The sequence below is a fragment of the Phyllopteryx taeniolatus genome, chromosome 20 (genome assembly GCF_024500385.1).
Source record: "Phyllopteryx taeniolatus isolate TA_2022b chromosome 20, UOR_Ptae_1.2, whole genome shotgun sequence".
Taxonomy (NCBI): domain Eukaryota; kingdom Metazoa; phylum Chordata; class Actinopteri; order Syngnathiformes; family Syngnathidae; genus Phyllopteryx; species Phyllopteryx taeniolatus.
In genome coordinates, this window is record NC_084521.1 from 871084 (window position 1) to 891256 (window position 20173).

At 45.5% G+C, this 20173-nt stretch overlaps 1 protein-coding gene across 16 annotated transcripts in view; it reads right to left on the reverse strand.

Moving 5' to 3' along the window:
* The window catches only part of myo3a (myosin IIIA), a 56129-nt gene that overhangs the window by 24705 nt on the left and 11251 nt on the right, over positions 1–20173 (reverse strand). For 12 of the 16 annotated variants that reach the window (XR_009785826.1, XM_061757704.1, XM_061757700.1 and 9 more), the window contains 11 exons: positions 12443–12547; positions 11658–11757; positions 7590–7666; positions 6128–6273; positions 4022–4087; positions 3794–3949; positions 3424–3465; positions 2604–2694; positions 982–1098; positions 335–439; positions 158–241 (listed from right to left, as the gene is read on the reverse strand). Coding sequence is in view for 15 of the 16 variants with exons in the window: in XM_061757704.1 (XP_061613688.1) it covers positions 158–241; positions 335–439; positions 982–1098; positions 2604–2694; positions 3424–3465; positions 3794–3949; positions 4022–4087; positions 6128–6273; positions 7590–7666; positions 11658–11757; positions 12443–12547 (1089 nt within the window). In the remaining variant the exon portion in view is untranslated. Of the gene's footprint in view, positions 1–157; positions 242–334; positions 440–981; positions 1099–2174; positions 2520–2603; positions 2695–3423; positions 3466–3793; positions 3950–4021; positions 4088–6127; positions 6274–7589; positions 7667–11657; positions 11758–12442; positions 12548–20173 lie in introns of those variants that run through there. The other 4 variants (XM_061757699.1, XM_061757709.1, XM_061757713.1 and 1 more) reach the window with 3 other exon arrangements.

Consider the following 20173-nt stretch of genomic DNA (forward strand, 5'->3'; position numbering starts at 1 on the left):
TAAAAATCTATTCTTACTTTTGTACTTCAGTACATTTTAGAGTCAGTACTTTTTTACTGTGAGTAGAAGAGTTTAATTAGTACTTCTACTTTGACACAAGTATGCGTACTTGTACTTAAGTCCAGAGTGTGAGTACTTCTGCCACCTCTTTCCTCACCTTGCCCAAGACGGTGAGCTGCTGCACGAGCAGGTGAGCGCTTTCCGTTTTCCCTGCTCCACTCTCGCCGCTGATCACGATGCACTGCATGCGGCAATTCGGCGTCCCGGTCAGTTACAATGACAACAACAAAAAAAGGGCCCGCCTCCAAGGAAAAAAGATAAAATAAAGAGTGACCTGATCGGAGTTGTACGACACCATGGATTGGTAGGCGATGTCGGCCACAGCGAAGATGTGCGGAGGATTGGCCGTCCGCTTTGCGCCCACGTACATTTTACTGTACTATCGAAACAAGCGTGGGGAAACTTTGATCAAGCCTCACATACTGTTCAGTTTTCATGCATCTATTCTACGTTCATTATGAAATATAGATCTATTAAAAATGTCTCTGACATTAATAAATGGATGATTAATCTTTACTCTTTGAACCACCGGAATAGTTGGAAAGGATTTTAACATTAACTGTGAAAGGTCACTTCAAAGTCAGGATACCGAGCAGTTAACTTAACAGTTGAGAGGGTGAGGCATTGAAGATTGTGAATGTCTTTGGCCACAGTCGTGCAATGCGCCATAATCCACAAGTATGATAGCACTTCATTGTTTTCTTAATCCGCAATTAATAAAAGAGCAGGATGAGAAAACATCCATTTATTAATCTCTGAGAGGCATTTTACGGCATTTTGAAAAGAGCTGCAGTTCATAATTTGATATAGACAATTATTATGAGGATATTCTTGACCTGTGACATTTGATGTATCCATGGGAAATGAACAAAATGTGAGGGTTAAGTACCCGAATACACACACGACAAAGCACAAACGAACCTGAGGAGCGTAGATGTGCATTTTGTGGAAAGGATTGACGGCGACGAGGATGTCGCCTACGTAGGTGTAGATCTGATCCCTGCCGTAGCGCTCCTGCAGTTGCTCGCTGACCGAGTCCTGCAAAAGCGACCAGTGTGATGCACCGCACGCACGCACGCACGCACATGCACGCACACACACACACACACACGCACACACACACACACACACTTTGGATCCTGCCTCCAGTCACGGTCCGTGTTGAAACGTCAGAGCTGACTCACGCCTTCACGTAGCCTAAAGCAAAATTTGATTCTGGGGCCGCCGCATTTGGCACCACATCATTTTATGTGGCCCACTAAAGCAAATAAAGTGTCTTAGCGTTGCATGCTATACCGGCACGACCAAAGTAACGCAATAACTCACCATCAAAAATTAGACGATACCACATTTTGAAAAAAAAATTTATTTTATTTTTTTAAAGGTAAACAGTTCTCATGCCCTGCCACTAAAAAAAAAAAAACTAAGTATTTTTGCTACAAGCTGTTTATTAGTCAGTCCTGTAAAATATGTACAGTATTTTTATATGAAACGCGAGTGCACAACAGTAGACTGTAGAGTACTTTATTCGGCCTCCAGGACACCACAAAAAAACAGTATGCCAAGATTCTACTGCTTTTACTGCTGTTTTAGGTTTTTGCTGTGATATTGTTTTAGTATCGGTATCGAGGTACTCCTGGGAGGTATAGTAACAAAGTCTGCATATTTGTATCAGGACACCAAATTCCTTGTTATCATACATTGAATAATAGTTGTATATTTAACTATTTGCTTGCCACATTTATGGAAATTCTGATTTCAAATAAAAAAAAATTGTTAACAATAAATAAAACAATCAAACGCGACAATGTGGCCCGTGAAGAAAATGATTTTGGAATACCTAATCTAGGCCAACTACAAGTATCATAAATAAAATAAATCCAAATTTAAAAAAATACATAAAGAAATAATGTTATGCATACTGTACACAATAAGTATCATTGCTTTATTATTTTTAGTTATAAAAAACTATTTCTGGTGCAAGAACACCAATAATGCGTAACAAATAAAATCACTTAGCTACAGATAAGGAAAATAACCTAAAATGCAGTGCTGAATTAAAAGCAATAAAATCTCAAGCAAATATTGAAATAAAGATGTAACGGTAACTAAACAGAGGTACAGTAGCTGAAACAAGGTGAGAAAAATTCAAAATTGGTACTTAATTCAAAGATTTAACATTTTTAGGTTGCTCTTCCTGAATACTACTCCAAAAAATAAAACACTGCTCTGTTGATTGTTAATTTTTCTGGAAGCAGGTGCTTAATTTTTTTGCAAGCCGTTTTCCTCAAGTCAACAACAAACGTCATCATCAACAAAAACAACAACATGGCCTCGCTCTGCCCAATTTCTCACGGTGAAGGATGGCGCCAACATCCGACGGCCACAGCGGACGGGACGCATCGCTCGCTAGCGATTTGAATTTGTTTACGCCCAAAGATAAACACGGCGCCGACAACCTTTGAAGACGGAACGAAATATCGCGTGTCATCGCGACAGTCCGTGTGCAAAGAAAAACAAATAAAAAATTATTTGTTTACTACCTCGTCGAGGACTTCCAAAGCGGCGAGATCGTCGCCCTCATCCCGCTCCATCTTCATGTTGCTTCCTTTTTTGGTGTGGATGCGTTCATGCCTGGAATATGAACCCCCCAAAAAAGAAAATTACCCAAAGAAATCTACACTCCAAAGAAATTATCTATGTTCAGTACAGGTGTACTTTTGTATTCCCTACATGTAAAATGGTCCCCATAGATTTTCATTGTTTATTAACATGCAATAGCGCACCAAAGTAAGTACACGCCTGACATTTTTTGTCATTTCTTCCGTGTTGATCCATGAAAATTTATGGTAAAGAGTTACAAAAAATGTGAGGGTTTTACTGACTTTTGTGAGAAACTGGAGATGTCTGGCTTATGGTTTACACGGTGCATTCGTCACATTAGCACCAGCGCTATGTTTGCTCATGCTATTTGTGGAGCATTAGCATTCCCGTATGCCATTCTAACACAATGAAGGGAACAATAAATCCATCGTCTTCATCTCCATTTCTAGCACTTGTCGTTTTTTTTGGATAGTTGATAACCAATTAAAAGCATCTGGCATCCGTAATTTGTTGACAGCAAAGACGTGAAAGTTATACTTGCTGTATAAAAAGCTGAGGGATGAAAAAAACATGAGTCAGAGCAAAATTGGGACACAATGGCACGAAAATAAACACAGTTGCAAACATATGCAGATTTCACAAAACAAGTTTTGCCTGCCCTAAAGCTTCTCGTCTAATACAACTGCGACAAAAAAGATTTTGTGTGGGACATCAAAGTTCTACATGGGGCACATACGACGGAATCCAGGCGTTTGTTACCTGTCGTTACTGTCTCGGCCTCTGTCTGTTTTTCCATGATGGCTTAAAACGACAGAAACAACAACATTTGAACACTAGACACCTAATGAAGGTATAAATTATGTTATGGGCTGATACAATTCAACACAAGGTTCACAAGAGAGTTTGGGGTTGCTGTTATTGTGCTCAGCCCAAAGCGTTGTTTAATGTAAAAGTATTGCTTTGGTGCCAGGAACTATGTTGAAGTGAGGGGTGAAGCTTCACTTTGTCAGGTCAGATACAGCGGACCGCCCCTACTGGCGGGGGAGACGGACCGGGCCCGACCGCGAATGGTGAAAACCCGGGAATCACGGATTGCCATGATAATCTTGTGGTATCAATAGGCAAGTACCTGGTCTTCTCCATGACTCCTATTTGCTGGTTGAGATCAATAAGTTCAACGAGTTGTTTCTGCAGCATTTTCTCCTTCCCGACAGTCTGTCTGATGAAGACGTGCTGGAGGAGGTCCAACACGTTCGGTCGCAGCTCGAAGTCCTTGATGAGACACCTGAGCGGCAGACGGCGTGAGAAGAAAATTGCGCCGACGGCGAACATCGGGGCATGCAAAATGCTCGCTCACTTGCAGATGAAGTCGTTAAAGTCGTCGGACCACAACTCGGGCTGCTGGAGGGTCGGCGGAGGATTTCTGTACAAAAAACAAAAAGGAAGTCACTGCGATTTGTAGGGGCTACATTATGAAAAATGCAATTTTTAATGGCTTGTACACCAATCTTGGTTTGGCTGCACATTTTGGAGTTTCAATGTACAATGTTTAATTCTCTTTTGTTTTACATCTCAGTTTAACAGTAAACTAACTGAGAGTGACAAACTTGTGCTTGAAGCAAGCACACTATGCCTCTTATTTGGAGAACTAGACGAGCGAGTCATCTTTTGTTTTCAAAGTGATGTTATCCACTCGTCTCCTGTTTCTTGACAGCGAGCGAGTGAGAACAGGTGGTACGGTGTACTTTAAAAAGTGTTTTTTAATAAGATTAAATTGGTTTTAATAAGTTTTAATGAGTCTAAAACGTGTGGGAGGGGTCCAGTTTTTTAAAAAGCTGGGTCGGGTGTGTCTGGAACATATCCCCCACAATGAACAAGGGTTGACCGTTGACGGTCTCCTTTAAGACATGAAGGGCACCAAGTAAAAATGAACTCTCCCAGGTACATGCACAGTAAGTGTATCATTATCACACGTGACTCATTTATTTCAGCGTAAAGCATAAGAAAAAGCCTCTGTGGGGAGAAAGGCCAGCTAATTGGCTGTAATTTCTACGTCCGTCGTACACGAGGCACAAGTGCGGCTGCAGGGGACAGCCTAATGCACGCGTGAGCTTTTTTTCACCTCGCCTGCGACGAAGATAAATTGGCCTAATGAGCGGTCGCGCTGCTCCTATTTAATCACACGACGCGTCCGATAGAGACGTCAGGAGCCGGGAGCGCTTAAGAGCTCTTCGCTTATCTGCAGGACGAACGCACACCAGGCGGCCGTCTTGTTTTTGCAGCTACCGCTCACAGCACTCGATGAATTCGCTCTGTACGGAACGCCAAGTGCAAATGTACTCCAACGTCGCACATCGTTCCAGCCAAAAGATCAATGTTACAAAGGGGTGGAACAAGTCTGCTACATTTCCACAAAGTTCCCTGGTAAATTTCTATTTGAAATAAAAGAGACAATTTGCAGTTCGCCCCACCACCACGTACGTCACGTCACTGTTCTCACCAAGTCGTAAGGTAAGTTGATCACCGCTCTTATATTTTTAATTGATTGTACATTACAAGACTGTACATTCATTGTACATTGTACATGCGACATCTAACTGGTAATATTTTGTGTTTGGGAATATGCTTGGCGTGCTATGCATGGTAACATTGCGCACACGTGGCCGACCAAGGTGCGCACTGAGGCGGCCAGGCGAGTGCGATGCACCAGTCCCTTCCTGGATCTTTTTTTTTCTTTTTCCCAGGTTTAGTGATCTTGGGGCATTTCTTTGGGCAGAGACTCGAGGGGATGAGACAACATTGAAATCTCGCTATCAGTCTGAAAAAAGCAAACTCTCCGTTTAGGCTGGGGATACAGTAAAATAAAGTTAATGCCTCGAATGCTCCCGTGGAGATGCTTGAAGAAATCAACTCGGAGAGGTGATGAGCTGAAACCTGAAGGTCCGCCGCGGCCGTCGCACACGCTGGGAGAAAGCTGCGTGACGAGCGCCGGCCCCACGGCAAGCACGATTTGTGCGTGCGTGCGTGTGTGTGTGTGTGTGTCTGTGAGACAACGTGCTGCACTGTTAAACTGACAGTGACGCTAAAGTGCTTACGGCCTTTGACACAGTCACTAGGCCACGCGACAAAACAGCTCATCAATCAGCAGTGGCGGGAAGTAACCAAGTATAATTACTTTGTAACGAAATTTAAGTAGATTTTTCAGGTATCTGTACTTGAGTATTTCATTTTCTGACCACTGTTTACTTTTGAAGTACAGTGTGAGTACTTTAGCCATCTCTGTAAATGATTTTCCCCCACTAATGTGACCACTTCAGGGACAATCAGAAGTTACAATGCTGGGGCTGGGAACAACATTAAGGCAGTTTCGCATTGGATTTACTTTTATAACTCAGGTCATAAGTTATCGTTGGTAATGATACATGATGCCATGTTACGAAGAAAAAGCAAAAGGGCGGCTGACCGGGGAATTTTGAAGAGGGCTCTCATTGGATGGAGCTCTGAGAGGGGCGGGTCTCCGTCGCCCAGCTCGATGGCGGTGATGCCCAGGGACCAAACGTCGCAGCGGGCGTCGTAGGTGGAGTCCAGCTGCTGCTCGCACGCTATCACCTGAAAAAATGTTAATTCATGTAGAACACAAACAGACATTTTGGGGGCAATTGTATTTTATTATCATTATTTGTTTTTACAAAAGAATCCACATTGTTTCACGCATTCATATACAGTGTTCCTCCACATATGTGTCATTTGTAAATTATATATATATTTTGGGGGGGCGTTTCTGAAAAAAGTACAAGTACTGGGAGTAAGTTTTTTAGCAAACATCTGGGCACAATGTAATCTTGTGCAACGTTTGCGCAGCGTGCAAACGCCTGGGAATAATCTCGTTTTACACGCGACGTACACAAAAGAGCCTGTTAGTATCAGAATATGATTTCATAAATGCTAAATGTTTATTTTTCTTTGTTAAAGCAGGAATAATGTACAATGTACAGTAGTACTACAGTGAGTAATTTTTTATGCTCTGTTTGTATGTGTTGATGCTCCCTGTGTGTTAAAGTAGTAGTTGTTTGGCTTATGATTATTACCTCTTTGCTAATTTCCGCAAGCCCTTCTATGCTCTTTCCCATTAAGCTAGTGGAATTTCATTAGATGGTTTGGTTGATCATTTTGGTGTGTAAATATCCATCCAACCATCCATCCATTATCTGAGCCACTTATCCTCACAAGGGTCACGGGCGTGCTGGAGCCTATCCCAGCTATCATCGGGCAGGAGGCGGGGTACACCCTGAACTGGCCAGCCAATCGCAGTGTGTAAGTTTACAATGTTTAATTTTCTTTTGTTTTTGTATATCAGTTTTACAGTAAACTTCGATGGAGAGTGACAAATAAACAGCTTGAAGCAAGCACGCTTAGCCTCTTATTTGGAGAAGTGTGTGAGCGAGAGTTTCCTCTTCCTTTCCTCAAAGTGATTTTAAATGATAATCTCCCATTTCTTGAATACTTTAAAAAGTGTCTTTTAATAAATAAGCGAGGCTTAATACGTTTAATTGTATTAAAAGAGTGTGCGAGTGGTAAAACGATTTCAAAAATGTTTTACTTGCGTATATATGTTCGCTCTATATCCTGGATTTTCCCCGATCGCGGGTGGGTCTGCAACATATCCCACATGATAAACGGGGTTCAGTGCACATCAAACGCGAGGTTAAGAAGCCGATTTAGCAAACATTTCAAGCGTTCAACCTGCCATCAAACCGTCTGTGACGGCTTTTGTGTAACGCGGACATTAAGAAAGTCGTGAAGCTACTTGAAGCCGGCCAGGCTTGATTCGACGAGCGGTGACGAGAGCGCCCGACGGCGACTATTAAGTGTGTGTGTGTGTCAGACGTGCTGGAGTGGCGACAAGCGCGTGAGGGGCAACGCACCTCCGGCGCCATCCAGAAGGGCGTTCCCACCGACGTGTTCCTCCTCAGGCGAGTGTTTGTCAGCTGGGCCGAAACACCTGCACACCAACAAAAATAAAAACATTTCGGCATCTTTCACAGCAAAGGGAAATCTGTCGCTATGGCAACCACGAGCAAGAAAACATGCGCGCGTCGAATATTTGACACGCAAATGATCGCTTGCTGTAAATTGCAAAATGTGGCGACAACAATTTTCAGGAACAATGAAACTATGCAGATTGCACTTTTTACATAAGCGTCATTAGCTCCCTTCCAAGGTGTTACATAAATGTATGAATTTATCATACATTTTCTGATATGTTTTGTTTATCAAGTGATTTTTCTTTTTGGTTATTTTACACAAAAATGTGTTAGCGATGAAGACAAAACAGGCAAAAAAAAAAAAATGGTGCCAACAGATGAGTCATGATTTCACAAGAAAGTAAAGTGATTCTACAAGGAATAAAACCGTTCTGTTTTAACATAGATTAAAAATTCATGATACAAGTAATTTTTGAAAGAAAAATAGTCCAAATTTCTACTCCAAAATGAAGCAGCCACTGTCATATAACTGTCCATATTTGTTAAAATCAAATATATCCCAATAAATATTGACTTATTTGTGAACACAAAATCTTTCCTATGGATTTAAACGCATGGCCCACCTTGTATAATTTATGATCGTCCACTTTAGTCACAAATCTATATTAGTTTTTTTATTTGACATTACAGGTGGTTTACAGATGTGTAACCACCGTAACATCGATGCTAAATTCCGTTAGCCTCGCTACGACGTTCCCCATTTTATGTTAGCATGAAGCTAGCGGACTTTGATTACTCGAGGCTCTGTCAGAGGTGACTGTCTCATTCCTCTGCGCAGGAGCACTTTCAGTAAGTCAGCCTGGTCAGTGAGGAGCGCTGGTGAGTGGAACTCAGTACCTGAGGAGGTTAAACTGCTTACAACATACAAGGCCTTCACAAAAAAACTGAAAATGTGGCTAGTTAACACCTGTAGCTGCCAACACTAAAAGACAAGTATGTTTTGTTTTTTTGTTATGATCAAAAAAATTATGGTTTTATTCTCTCTTAATAGTATAGTTTGATTATGTATCCTGTATTATATTGTCTTGTAGATGCATTTTACTGTTTTTTTACATCATGGCCAGGGGACTACAGATGAAAACTAGCCTTCTGGCTAATTCTGGCTTTTTTAACCATGTGTACTTCATGTGTCTTAAGAAATTGCATTGTGCCCTTTCAAAAATAAACTGCTAAACTGATAAGCCAAATGATACAGTTGTGTTGAACATTTTGGTGTTTAAATATAAAATGTTCAATTGTATTTTGTTTCACGTGTCAGTTTTTCCAGTAAACCTCTCTTATTTGGAGAATTGGGCAAGCGAGCGAGCGTCTTCCTCTTTTCTTTTTCTTAAAATGATGTTTCATGAAAGTCTCCCATTTCTTGAATGCGAGAGAATGTAAACAGGTGGTAAGTAATACTTAAAAAAAGTGTGCTTAAATAAGTGTAGGTGTTTTCTTAAGTCAATTTAAATGTGTTTGAAGTGTGCAGGAGGGGTACAACTTTTTGTTTCAGAATGCTCTCCGTATGGCGGCTTTTGAACGTACCCCACACGATAAATGTGCGTTCACTGTACGGTATACATAATCATCATGTAAGTGCAAATGTAAGTGCCAATTAGAATATTCATGAACCTCAGCACCCAGCCGTCCATTTGTATTTTGTGCGTCTGCTGGCGATGAGTCACCGCGGGGGCTCAAAATGCTCGCTGTAGCAGAAGCCCCTCCGCCGGGGGTGGGGAGGAAGACGAATTCCTCTGTGACGCACCTCAGCAGCGCACGTATTATTTTCTACTCGCTGAGTCGGAATGTCCTGACCGGCCACGATTGGCCGCGACGGGCAGCCGATAAGCATCGGCAACGTCAGCTTCTTCGTTTGCGGGCGTTCATGGGGACGAGACGGCCACGTTTATCGGGCTGCTTGAATGCCGGCCGCCGTCCTCGCTGAAGGACGACGCATTAAAGGTGTCGAAATTGCGACGAGCTGGCAGTTTTCCTGTCCAAAAAAATCCGTTTGATAGCAAGCAAGCACTTTGCAAGGATCTCACGCAGCGAGGACTGCACTTTGACCTGAATACTAACGCCAGCATGCTGAAAGGCTAACACTGTCTGCAGGGAGATTATAGCTCTCTTGTCAAAGTGATTTTTACACATCAGAACATATGCTGAAATATTTCACTAACAATTCTCAACCTCACATGCAAATATTCTCTTGCTTTGTGAGAACAACTACTATTACTGGACGACTATCGGGGACCTTCCCTGCCTCTTTTTCTTGCTTTTAATTAAAGTGCATCTCTTCCGGTAGAGCTCAGTGCTGCTGTTGTGGCAGAACGCGGTACTACACCAAATGTGCTCGATTCTAAATTGGGACTTGCCTGTATCCCGTAAAAAACGAGAAACAAGTCATGAAGTAGTCTTTATTTATAAAGGATTTGAAAAAAAAACTGCTTGAAAAAAGTCCGAACCCTGACTTGAAACCCTACCTGGCCCGCAGGGGTGCAAACGATAAACCCCGGGGTTAAGTGTACTTGATGTATTTTATGACGAGTGAACGCAAAACCGGGTTGAGAAAGTCACCCACATTTGCCGCACAAGTGTTGCAAACTTCTCCGCCATCCCGATGAGTGACTCTCTGAAATGCTCTTTTGGAGCAACGTCACATATTAAGAGAACCCATTAAGCCCCCCTTACACGCACACGCGCACGCCACCCTTGTCGTAATCTTCATAAGAGAGATGTGCACTTACTTCAGTGTTAAGAGGAAAAAGCTTTTAAGAGAAGCGCAACATTTGCAGCCTAAACGCAAACCTCCGCATGCTTACAAGTGGAGAGCTTTTACTTTTGCTTGTAATGAAAGCAGGCAGCTCGTTTTTAGTCCTTGGGACTCGGCGTGATTTCATACAAAACGGGAAAACAATGGGACCGAGCTTCCGGAAGGTGGGAAATCTTTACATCCTGGCAGAGAAACAAATACAAAGAAATGAAAAAAAAAACAGCACTAGGCTGAAAGTAGTAGTTGTAATTGGTGGGAGGCCTGCCCGCGCTAATTGTTTCTCCTCAGCTGGTTTGGTCCCATCTTGGGGTAATGTGCCGGGTGTGTTGGTCATGTCCAGTCGACTGCGTCGTTTTGTTTCGCTTTGCAGAAAATTCCGCTTCATAAAGAAACGACGTTGAAAATGCAAGCAACGTCAAGTCAAATTTGAAAACCTGACCTGGGCTCAAGTCTGGCAAGTCCTCATTTGAAACCTTAACCTTGCCCTGAAACACGAACCGTGTCTCAAAATCGTGATGTGAAACCCTAACCCCATCTTGAAACCTTATCTGTCTCGAAACCCTAATTTGAGACTCTGACACCGTCTTGAAACACTAAGCCTGACGTCAAAGCTTAACTTGAAACTGTAGTCCTATCTTGACTCGCAAAATTTGGTTTGAAGCCCTAACCATGTCTTAAAACCCAAATATGAAAATCCATCCCTATTTTGAAACCTTACCCTGACTTGAAACCGTAAAAACTTGAAACCCTTACTGTGTCATTTTTAACATAAAATCCTTACCCTAATATCTAAACATGTCTTAAAACTCTCATTTGCAACCCTAACCCTGACTTGAAACCATAACCCTGGTTTGAAACCCAAACCTTGCCTTGAAACTTTCACCGTGTCTTTTTGAATTTGAAAACCTAACCTTGGTTGGAAACTTTCTGGCTTGAATGCCGAATTCAAAACCCTAATTTGCAATCCGAACCCTGACTTGAAACCCTACCTGGCCCGGTACCAAATGTCCCACGGACCGGCTCAGGTGTTTGGGGCGGTCATTGGGGCGCAACACTCGATTTGACAGCTTGCATGGAAAAATGAGCGACGGTGAGCTCGCACTCCAATAACGAGCGTTTCCTGATGTCAATTTGCAGCCGAAGCGGCGACGGCGTGGACCCGCCTGGCCGTGACGTGTTTGAGGTGCGTGGCGTACCGAAGTCGACCAGTTTGATGCCTCCGTGCGTGGTCAGCAGGATGTTGTTGCCTTTGACGTCCCTGTGGATGGTTTTGTTCACGTGCAGGTGCTGGAGGCCCTGAACAAAGGAAAACTGATTTGTCAAGCACCTGCCAATGGAAACTGCTTTGAGCATTCATTGCCTTATATATATATAATATATAGCGTTCGTCCATGTACTACTACTAGCGCTTGGTTCTTACTTGTAAGACAAATCAGCGCACTAGAAGAATGACAGTATCTGTTTTTCCACTATTGCCTTCCACTTCTGCACACTAGTAAGACAACTACGTTACTGGAGAGGCAAATCTGTGCACTCATTGTCATCTGTGCACTACTAGTACTACAAGTGAAGCATGAAATGTTAAGTACAATTTGATGTCTCCAGTAGTACTAGTAGAACGCAGTTGTCAACTTTTTCTACAATTTTTCCTGACAAGTAACGTAGTTGTCCTAACTGTACGCCGATGTTGTTCTACTAGTGAGGACAAAGAAGTGTTTGAGCACCACTTTGCGATCTATGTGTGCACGTGCCTGCTAATAAGGTTTAATTGCGTACTAGGAGGCCAAAATAACGTTACTGGTAGGAGCCAGTCATTCTACTAGTGCAATGAATTGTCGAAGTAGTGAGAACAAAGATGCTCGAATGGCTTTTACGGAGCCGTTTGAGCATTTATTCCGCATCTTCTCAAAATGGAATCAATGCTGAAATGTTTCCAAAGCTCCCGTTGAATTTGTTTTGTGTTGTCACAGTGAAAGCTGACCATGAGGGCCTGATGCAGGATGAAGGCAACGATGGCTTCGTCCACGCGCTCGCCCCTCCTCAACAAGCCTTTGGCCAAATCCGTCACGGAGCCGCCGTTGCACAGCTACAAAAGAGACACGGCGGGATTGCAAAAATGCAGCAACAACAACCACGACAAAAAATGCAATTCGGCGCCTGTGCGCAAATGTGGGGATGATGACGTGGGCGCTTTGGATGGCGAGATTAGGCCCCTTATCTTTTTACATGCGGCTTAGCGGAAGGAGTTGAAAGCCAAGCACACCGTGGACGCGCGGTTGTAATCTGATGACGACGCCAGCCGAATATTGCACACAAAAGATTCAAAGCGGCGCAACTCCGCTCCTCCTCGCGTTTGTCGCCGCTGTTCCCGCCCGCACCCCCTTCGGCAAATGACAGAAAATGGCCCATTAGGTTGCCGTGGCGACCATAACAACCCCTCATTTAGAGCTTTTTCTTCCGAAGACGCCGAAGGGAAAACGAGACGCGTCAAATCGCGGGTGCAGGAGGCGGAACGGAAACGAACGTATTTGTTTGTCAACACGGCGGCGTTGGCGTTCTTCATTCCAACGAGCGTCTTCGGCCGCGATCGGATAGAAAACGGCAAACTTTGGTTTAGAACTGCAGCCGTTTCCCGCTCTTGAAAAACAAAAGCGTAATTAGGCCGCGCGTGTGCTCACCCAGGAGGAAATTGCCGAGAATTGAAAAGCAGAAAGCAGCAAATACGCTCAAATCAGTCTGCAACTGCAAGTCACGAGAGCGCACACCTCCACCAAGGCAGAACAAACAAACAAACAAACAAACATTTGGATCAGCAAAGTCGACATTTTGCACTCTGGCACAGGTGAGCCTCATTCATGATGACGGCGTCATTTGAAACCCTAACCCAAATCTGAAAGCATCATTTCATACCTGAACTCTAGTTTAAAACCAGAACTCTTCCTTTCAAACCCAAACCGCATCTTTAAACCCTAACCTTGACTTAGAACCCCAATTTGAAACTGTAAAACTTTATTGAAACCCCCACTAATTTGAACTTATACTAATTTAATTGGAAAACCTAACCATTTGTTGAAACTGTAACCCAAGTTTGAAACCTTAATTTGATAGCCGAATTCTAGTTTGAAATAGTAACCCGGACTTATTTTGAAAACCTAACACTGGTTTGAAACCTCAAACCTGACTTGAAATCCTAATTTTCAACCCTAACCCTGGACTGAAACCCGAATTTGACACCCCAAGTTGAAGCCTGAAACCCAAATTGTAGTTTAAAAACCTGATTTAAAACCCTAACCATTTCTTAAAGCCCTGATTTGAAAACGCAACCCTTGTTTGAAACTCAAAACTTAACTTGAAAATTTGAAAACCTAACCCTAGTTTGAAAGCCAAACCCCATCTTAAAACTACAATTTGAAAAACTAAGCCTAATTCAAAACCCCAAGCCTGCTTGAAACCCAAATTTGCAATCCCAATTTACAAACCTCGAAACCCTAATCATGTCTTGAAAGCCGACATTTAAAAAAAAACCTCATTTTAAAGCGAGGGCACGTTCAGTTAGTGCCAGACTTCCTGTATTTCATTAAAGTAGCCTTTCTTACGAATATTGACGTAATTAAGACTTCACTACTGCCTTAGCGTAGGTTAGTGACCGATTTTGCCACGTTCCGACTTTTACGCATGTCCCATCGCTGGCGTAAAAGAGAAATCCGTCATAAACCGGAGAGATTTTCAGATTGTCACGTATTGCGGGTGGTTGTGGAATGAATGGGCCAAAGAAAAAACGGCTTCACAGTGAATCCGGATCGGCGTGCGTCCACTTTGTCAACACGTTAGCTAGAAACGGTAGTCGTCCGTAGAGCGCACGTCCTCGATCTCATCTTCTTTCTTGCCCTCGCAAAAAAGTGTTTTGCATACCTTGAATACGATCAGATGACTCAGGTGCTCGTTTAGTTGTGCAAATGAGCTGGCGCTCCATCAAGGTGCACGAAACAAAGTGTCAAGATGAAACGCAGCGTGCCGGACTCATCCGTCTTTGATTATGAACGCAGTTATTTTGAACCGTCACGTCCAATCGGGATGGGGGTTGTCTCGCGTGGCACGCGAAAGGAAGAGGCCGCCGTTTGGCGCGGAGGTGAAGGCGTTTACTTGCGGCGGCTAAGCGTTTGAGGTGTTGCCTTGGCAGCGCCATTTAATCCTCATTTTCTATTCATGACTTTAGACGCAGGACAGAAAGGTCACAGGGTTCATAATGTTTTGAAAAAACACAAAAAGAGACGCTTATTGACATGCGCACACTCACTGCCAACAACGAGGCACTCTAAACGCAGCCTGGCCAGCCCGAAGCCTTGGCCCACACACTGGCTGTTGAGTGGGACTTATATAAAAAAAAAAAATTAAATAAATAAAAAAAAAATAAATAAATAAATAAAAATACTCCACAATTCAGTACAACATAGTTGGCAGGCTTTGCACGTTTTTCGCAATTATTTTCAAACTTGTATTATGTATTTAGAAACAAATCTCTGAATTCACTTTACAGGGTCTTTTAGCAAAGTGGACAATGCTTTCCTGAAAGAGAAAGAAAAACAACAACAAAAAAACCTACCGAAACATGAAACTTTGGTGTCTTTTGAGATTATAATTTGGTACAAGTCCTTGAATTTTGTACAGTAAACCCCCATTATTGTGCACCATGGTTGATCATTTCCTATAGTAACAGTTTAAACGGTAAATATATCACAAACTATGATTCCAAAACTGTTTCATTACATTTCAGTCATATGACAACAAATAAATAGTTTACAGATGATTTAATTTAGAAGAAACTGCACTCTATGAGTGTGTGCACATAAACACGCGGTGACGACTCTCCGTAACTTCCATTTACAACCCAGGCTAAACTTCCACACTACCCAACATACGAAGTTTTTCCCAAAGTCGAGATGCATCACTTCAACAAAATTCCTTGGGACAATTCCTTTACTACTATGAATTTGAAGATTCGAGATGAAAGACGTGTTTTCCCTCATTTTTCCTTCCCTTGCACATTACCGCCACCTAGAGGACTGGAGCTGTTGGGCACAACACAGAATTGTTCCTGAATTTTTAAGTAAGGAGAAAAAAAAGGAACTTGCTGCTTAAGAGCCTCACACGAGACACTAAATTTTCCATGTGTTTCTTAGCTAATAGATTTTGCTTTAGTTTTCATTCTTGAACATATTCTGCTTTAAAATCCAATCTAGTTTTAAATAAATAAATAAATAAATAAATGTTTTAATTTGACCCCTCCTTGAGCCGTCACCTTGTCGTGGTGGAGGGGTTTGTGTGTCCCAGTGATCCTAGGAGCTAAGTTGTCTGGGGCTTTATGCCCCTGGCAGGGTCACCCATGACAAACAGGTCCTAGGTGAGGGACCAGACAAAGCACGGCTCAAAGACCCCTAATGATGACGACAAACAATGGACTTCGTTTTCCCTTGCCCGGACGCGGGCCACCGGGGCCCCCCACTGGAGCCAGGCCTGGTGGTGGGGCTCGAAGGCGAGCGCCTGATGGCCGGGCCTGCACCCATGGGGCCCGGCCGGGCACAGCCCGAAAGGGTAATGTCCCATGGGCTCACCAACTGTGGGAGGGGCCATAGGGGTCGGGTGCAGTGTTAGCTGGGCAGTGGCCGAAGGCGGGGACCTTGGCGATCCGATCCCCGGCTACAGAAGCTAGCTCTAGGGACGTGGAATGTCACCTCTCTGGCAGGGAAGGAGCCCGAGCTGTTGTGTGAGGTCGAGAAGTTCCGACTCGATATAGTCGGACTCGCCTCCACACACACCTTGGGCTCTGGTACCAGTCCTCTCGAGAGGGGTTGGACGCTCTTGCACTCTGGAGTTGCCCATGGTGAGAGGCGCCGAGCAGGTGTGGGTATACTTATTGCCCCCCGGCTCGGCGACTGTACGTTGGGGTTCACCCCGGTGGACGAGATGGTAGCCTCCCTCCGCCTTCGGGTGGGGGGACGGGTCGTGACTGTTGTTTGTGCCTATGCACCAAACAGCAGTTCAGAGTACCCACCCTTTTTGGAGTCCTTGGAGGGGGTGCTGGAGAGCGCTCCCGCTGGGGACTCCATTGTTCTGTTGGGGGACTTCAATGCTCACGTGGGCAATGACAGTGAGACCTGGAAGGGCGCGATTGGGAGGTACGGCCCCCCCGATCAGAAGCCGAGGGGTGTTCTGTTATTGGACTTCTGTGCTCGTCACGGATTGTCCATAACGAACACCATGTTCAAGCATAAGGGTGTCCACACGTGCACTTGGCACCAGGACACCCTAGGTTGCAGTTCGATGATCGACTTTGTGGTCGTGTCATCGGACTTGCGGCCGCATGTCTTGAACACTCGGGTGAAGAGAGGGGCGGAGCTGTCAACTGATCACCACCTGGTGGTGAGTTGGCTCCGATGGTGGGGGAAGATGCAAGTCCGACGTGGCAGGCCCAAACGTATTGTGAGGGTCTGCTGGGAACGTCTGGCAGAATCCCCTGTCAGAAGGAGTTTCAACTCCCACCTCCGACAGAACTTTGCTCATGTTCCGGGGGAGGCGGGGGACATCGAGTCTGAGTGGACCATGTTCCGCGCCTCCATTGCTGAGGCTGCCGACCGGAGCTGTGGCCGTAAGGTGGTCGGTGCCTGTCGTGGCGGCAATCCCCGAACCCGTTGGTGGACACCAACGGTGAGGGATGCCGTCAAGCTGAAGAAGGAGTCCTATCGGGCCTTTTTGGCCTGTGGGACTCCTGAGGCAGCTGATGGGTACCGGCTGGCCAAGCGGAATGCAGCTCTGGTGGTCACTGAAGCAAAAACCCGGGCATGGGAGGAGTTCGGTGAGGCCATGGAGAAAGACTTCCGGACGGCTTTGAGGAAATTCTGGTCCACCATCCGACGTCTCAGGAGAGGAAAGCAGTGCACCACCAACACTGTGTATAGTGGGGATGGGCCGCTGCTGACCTCGACACGGGACGTTGTGAGTCGGTGGGGAGAATACTTCGAAGACATCCTCAATTCCACCGACACGCCTTCCCATGAGGAAGCAGAGTGTGGGTTCTCTGAGGCGGGCTCTCCTATCTCTGGGTTTGAGGTCACCGAGGTAGTTAAAAAGCTCCTCGGTGGCAGGGCCCCGGGGGTGGATCAGATTTGCCCGGAGTTCCTAAAGGCTCTGGATGTTGTGGGGCTGTCCTGGTTGACACGCCTCTGCAACATCGCGTGGACATCGGGGACAGTGCCTCTGGATTGGCAGACTGGGGTGGTGGTCCCCCTTTTTAAGAAGGGGGACCGGAGGGTGTGTTCCAACTACAGGGGATCACACTCCTCAGCCTCCCTGGTAAGGTCTATTCAGGGGTGCTGGAGAGGAGGGTCCGTCGGGAAGTCGAATCTCAGATTCAGGAGGAGCAGTGTGGTTTTCGTCCTGGCCGTGGAACAGTGGACCAGCTCTACACCCTCGGCAGGGTCCTCGAGGGTGCATGGGAGTTCGCCCAACCAGTCTACATGTGTTTTGTGGACTTGGAGAAGGCGTTCGACCGTGTCCCTCGGGGAGTCCTGTGGAGAGTGCTTCGGGAGTATGGGGTACCGAACCCCCTGATACGGGCTGTTCGGTCCCTGTACGACCGGAGTCAGAGTTTGGTCCGCATATCCGGCAGTAAGTCGGACTCGTTCCCTGTGAGGGTTGGACTCCGCCAAGGCTGCCCTTTGTCGCCGATTCTGTTCATAACTTTTATGGACAGAATTTCTAGGCGCAGCCGAGGCGTAGAGGGGGTCCGGTTTGGTGGCCTCAGTATTGCATCTCTGCTTTTTGCAGATGATGTGGTTCTGTTGGCTTCATCAAGCCGTGACCTCCAACTCTCATTGGAGCAGTTCGCAGCCGAGTGTGAAGCGGCTGGGATGAGAATCAGCACCTCCAAATCTGAGACCATGGTCCTCAGTCGGAAAAGGGTGGCATTCCATCTCCAGGTCGGGGATGAGATCCTGCCCCAAGTGGAGGAATTCAAGTATCTTGGGGTCTTGTTCACGAGTGAGGGAAGAATGGACCGGGAGATCGACAGGCGGATCGGTGCAGCGTCTGCAGTGATGCGGACTTTGTATCGGTCCGTTGTGGTAAAGAAAGAGCTAAGCCGAAAGGCGAAGCTCTCAATTTACCGGTCGATCTTCGTTCCTACCCTCACCTATGGTCATGAGCTGTGGGTCGTGACCAAAAGAACAAGATCCCGGATACAAGCGGCCGAAATGAGTTTCCTCCGCAGGGTGTCCGGGCTCTCCCTTAGAGATAGGGTGAGAAGCTCGGTCATCCGGGAGGATCTCAGAGTAGAGCCGCTGCTCCTCCGCATTGAGAAGAGCCAGATGAGGTGGCTGGGGCATCTGATTCGGATGCCTCCCGGACGCCTCCCTGGTGAGGTGTTCCGGGCATGTCCCACCGGGAGGAGACCCCGGGGACGACCCAGGACACGCTGGAGAGACTACATCCTTCGGCTGGTCTGGGAACGCCTCGGGATCCCCCCGGAAGAGCTGGATGAAGTGGCTGGGGAGAGGGAAGTCTGGGCGTCCCTGCTGAAGCTACTGCCCCCGCGACCCGACCCGGATGAGGGGTAGAGAATGGATGGAGGTTTTAATTTGAAGTGATTTTTGGCATTTTCAAGGCAAGGAAGTCGGATCATTCGCTTCCTTCGTAAGCGGTCCTTTGTTTTTATTGTTCTTTTGCCCTTCACTTTCCTCATGGCAAAACGTTTTGCTCTTTGAGTGTTCTAATTTCCAGTCTGCAACATATTTTGCTTTGAAATTCAACGCAGTCCGGCAAAAAGAAAGTTTCAATGTAATGTGACTTTTGGCATTTTTGGAGAAGGAAACGCACCTTTTCAAAGCTCGGCTGCAACATTTGCCTCCTTTGTAAGGCGTCCCTTGATTCTTTTTTCCTTCCTTTGGGTTTTTTGCTCTCTGATTGTGCACATTTTCAACCTGGAGAACATTCTGCTTTTAAAAATGCAATGCAGCCGGGTAGGAGTTTCAATGTAATGTGACTTCTGGCATTTTGAGGAAAGAGATGCACCTTTTCAAAGCCCGGCTGGAACATTTGCCTCCTTTGTACGCCATCCCTCCATACGCGCATGTTAATCATTTGCTTTTTAGTTCTGATTACGGACTAAAAGTGGGGACCCGTGGCCGCTTTCTTTGAAGCACTTTGCAGCTGCCCGCCTGCTAAATTGGAGTGCACATGCAGGACACATGAAAGTGCGCTCCTCTCTTTCCGATTCATGAATGAGGGAAAAAAAAGTGGCGGATGCAGCTTGTTGTTAACGAGCAGGCCGCTCCGGGCTGAGCTCAAGGGGGGAAAATTGCTGTTTCGGGGGGAAAGAAAATCTATAAAAAGAGGCAGGGGACAATATCCATGGAGAGCGAGCCCATGGTCGCTTCCTCCTCCAAGCGTGCCCACTCAAGCCTGCCGCCAAACACTCACGCTCGACTGGCAGCCACTTCGGCCGCAGGATTAAACCGGCAGATTTAGGGAAAGTTTGGGAAGGAAATATGCAAATGAAGCAGGAAAGCTTTGCAAACTCACAGTAAAAAAAAAAAATTTAAAAAAGGCAGGCGACAGAATGATTACGGTCTGTCAAAATGACACGGCGCTTGGGATATTTTTTTTAGTAGGGAAATTTTGCTAACTGGGCGGCACGGTGACGGACTGGTTAGAGCGT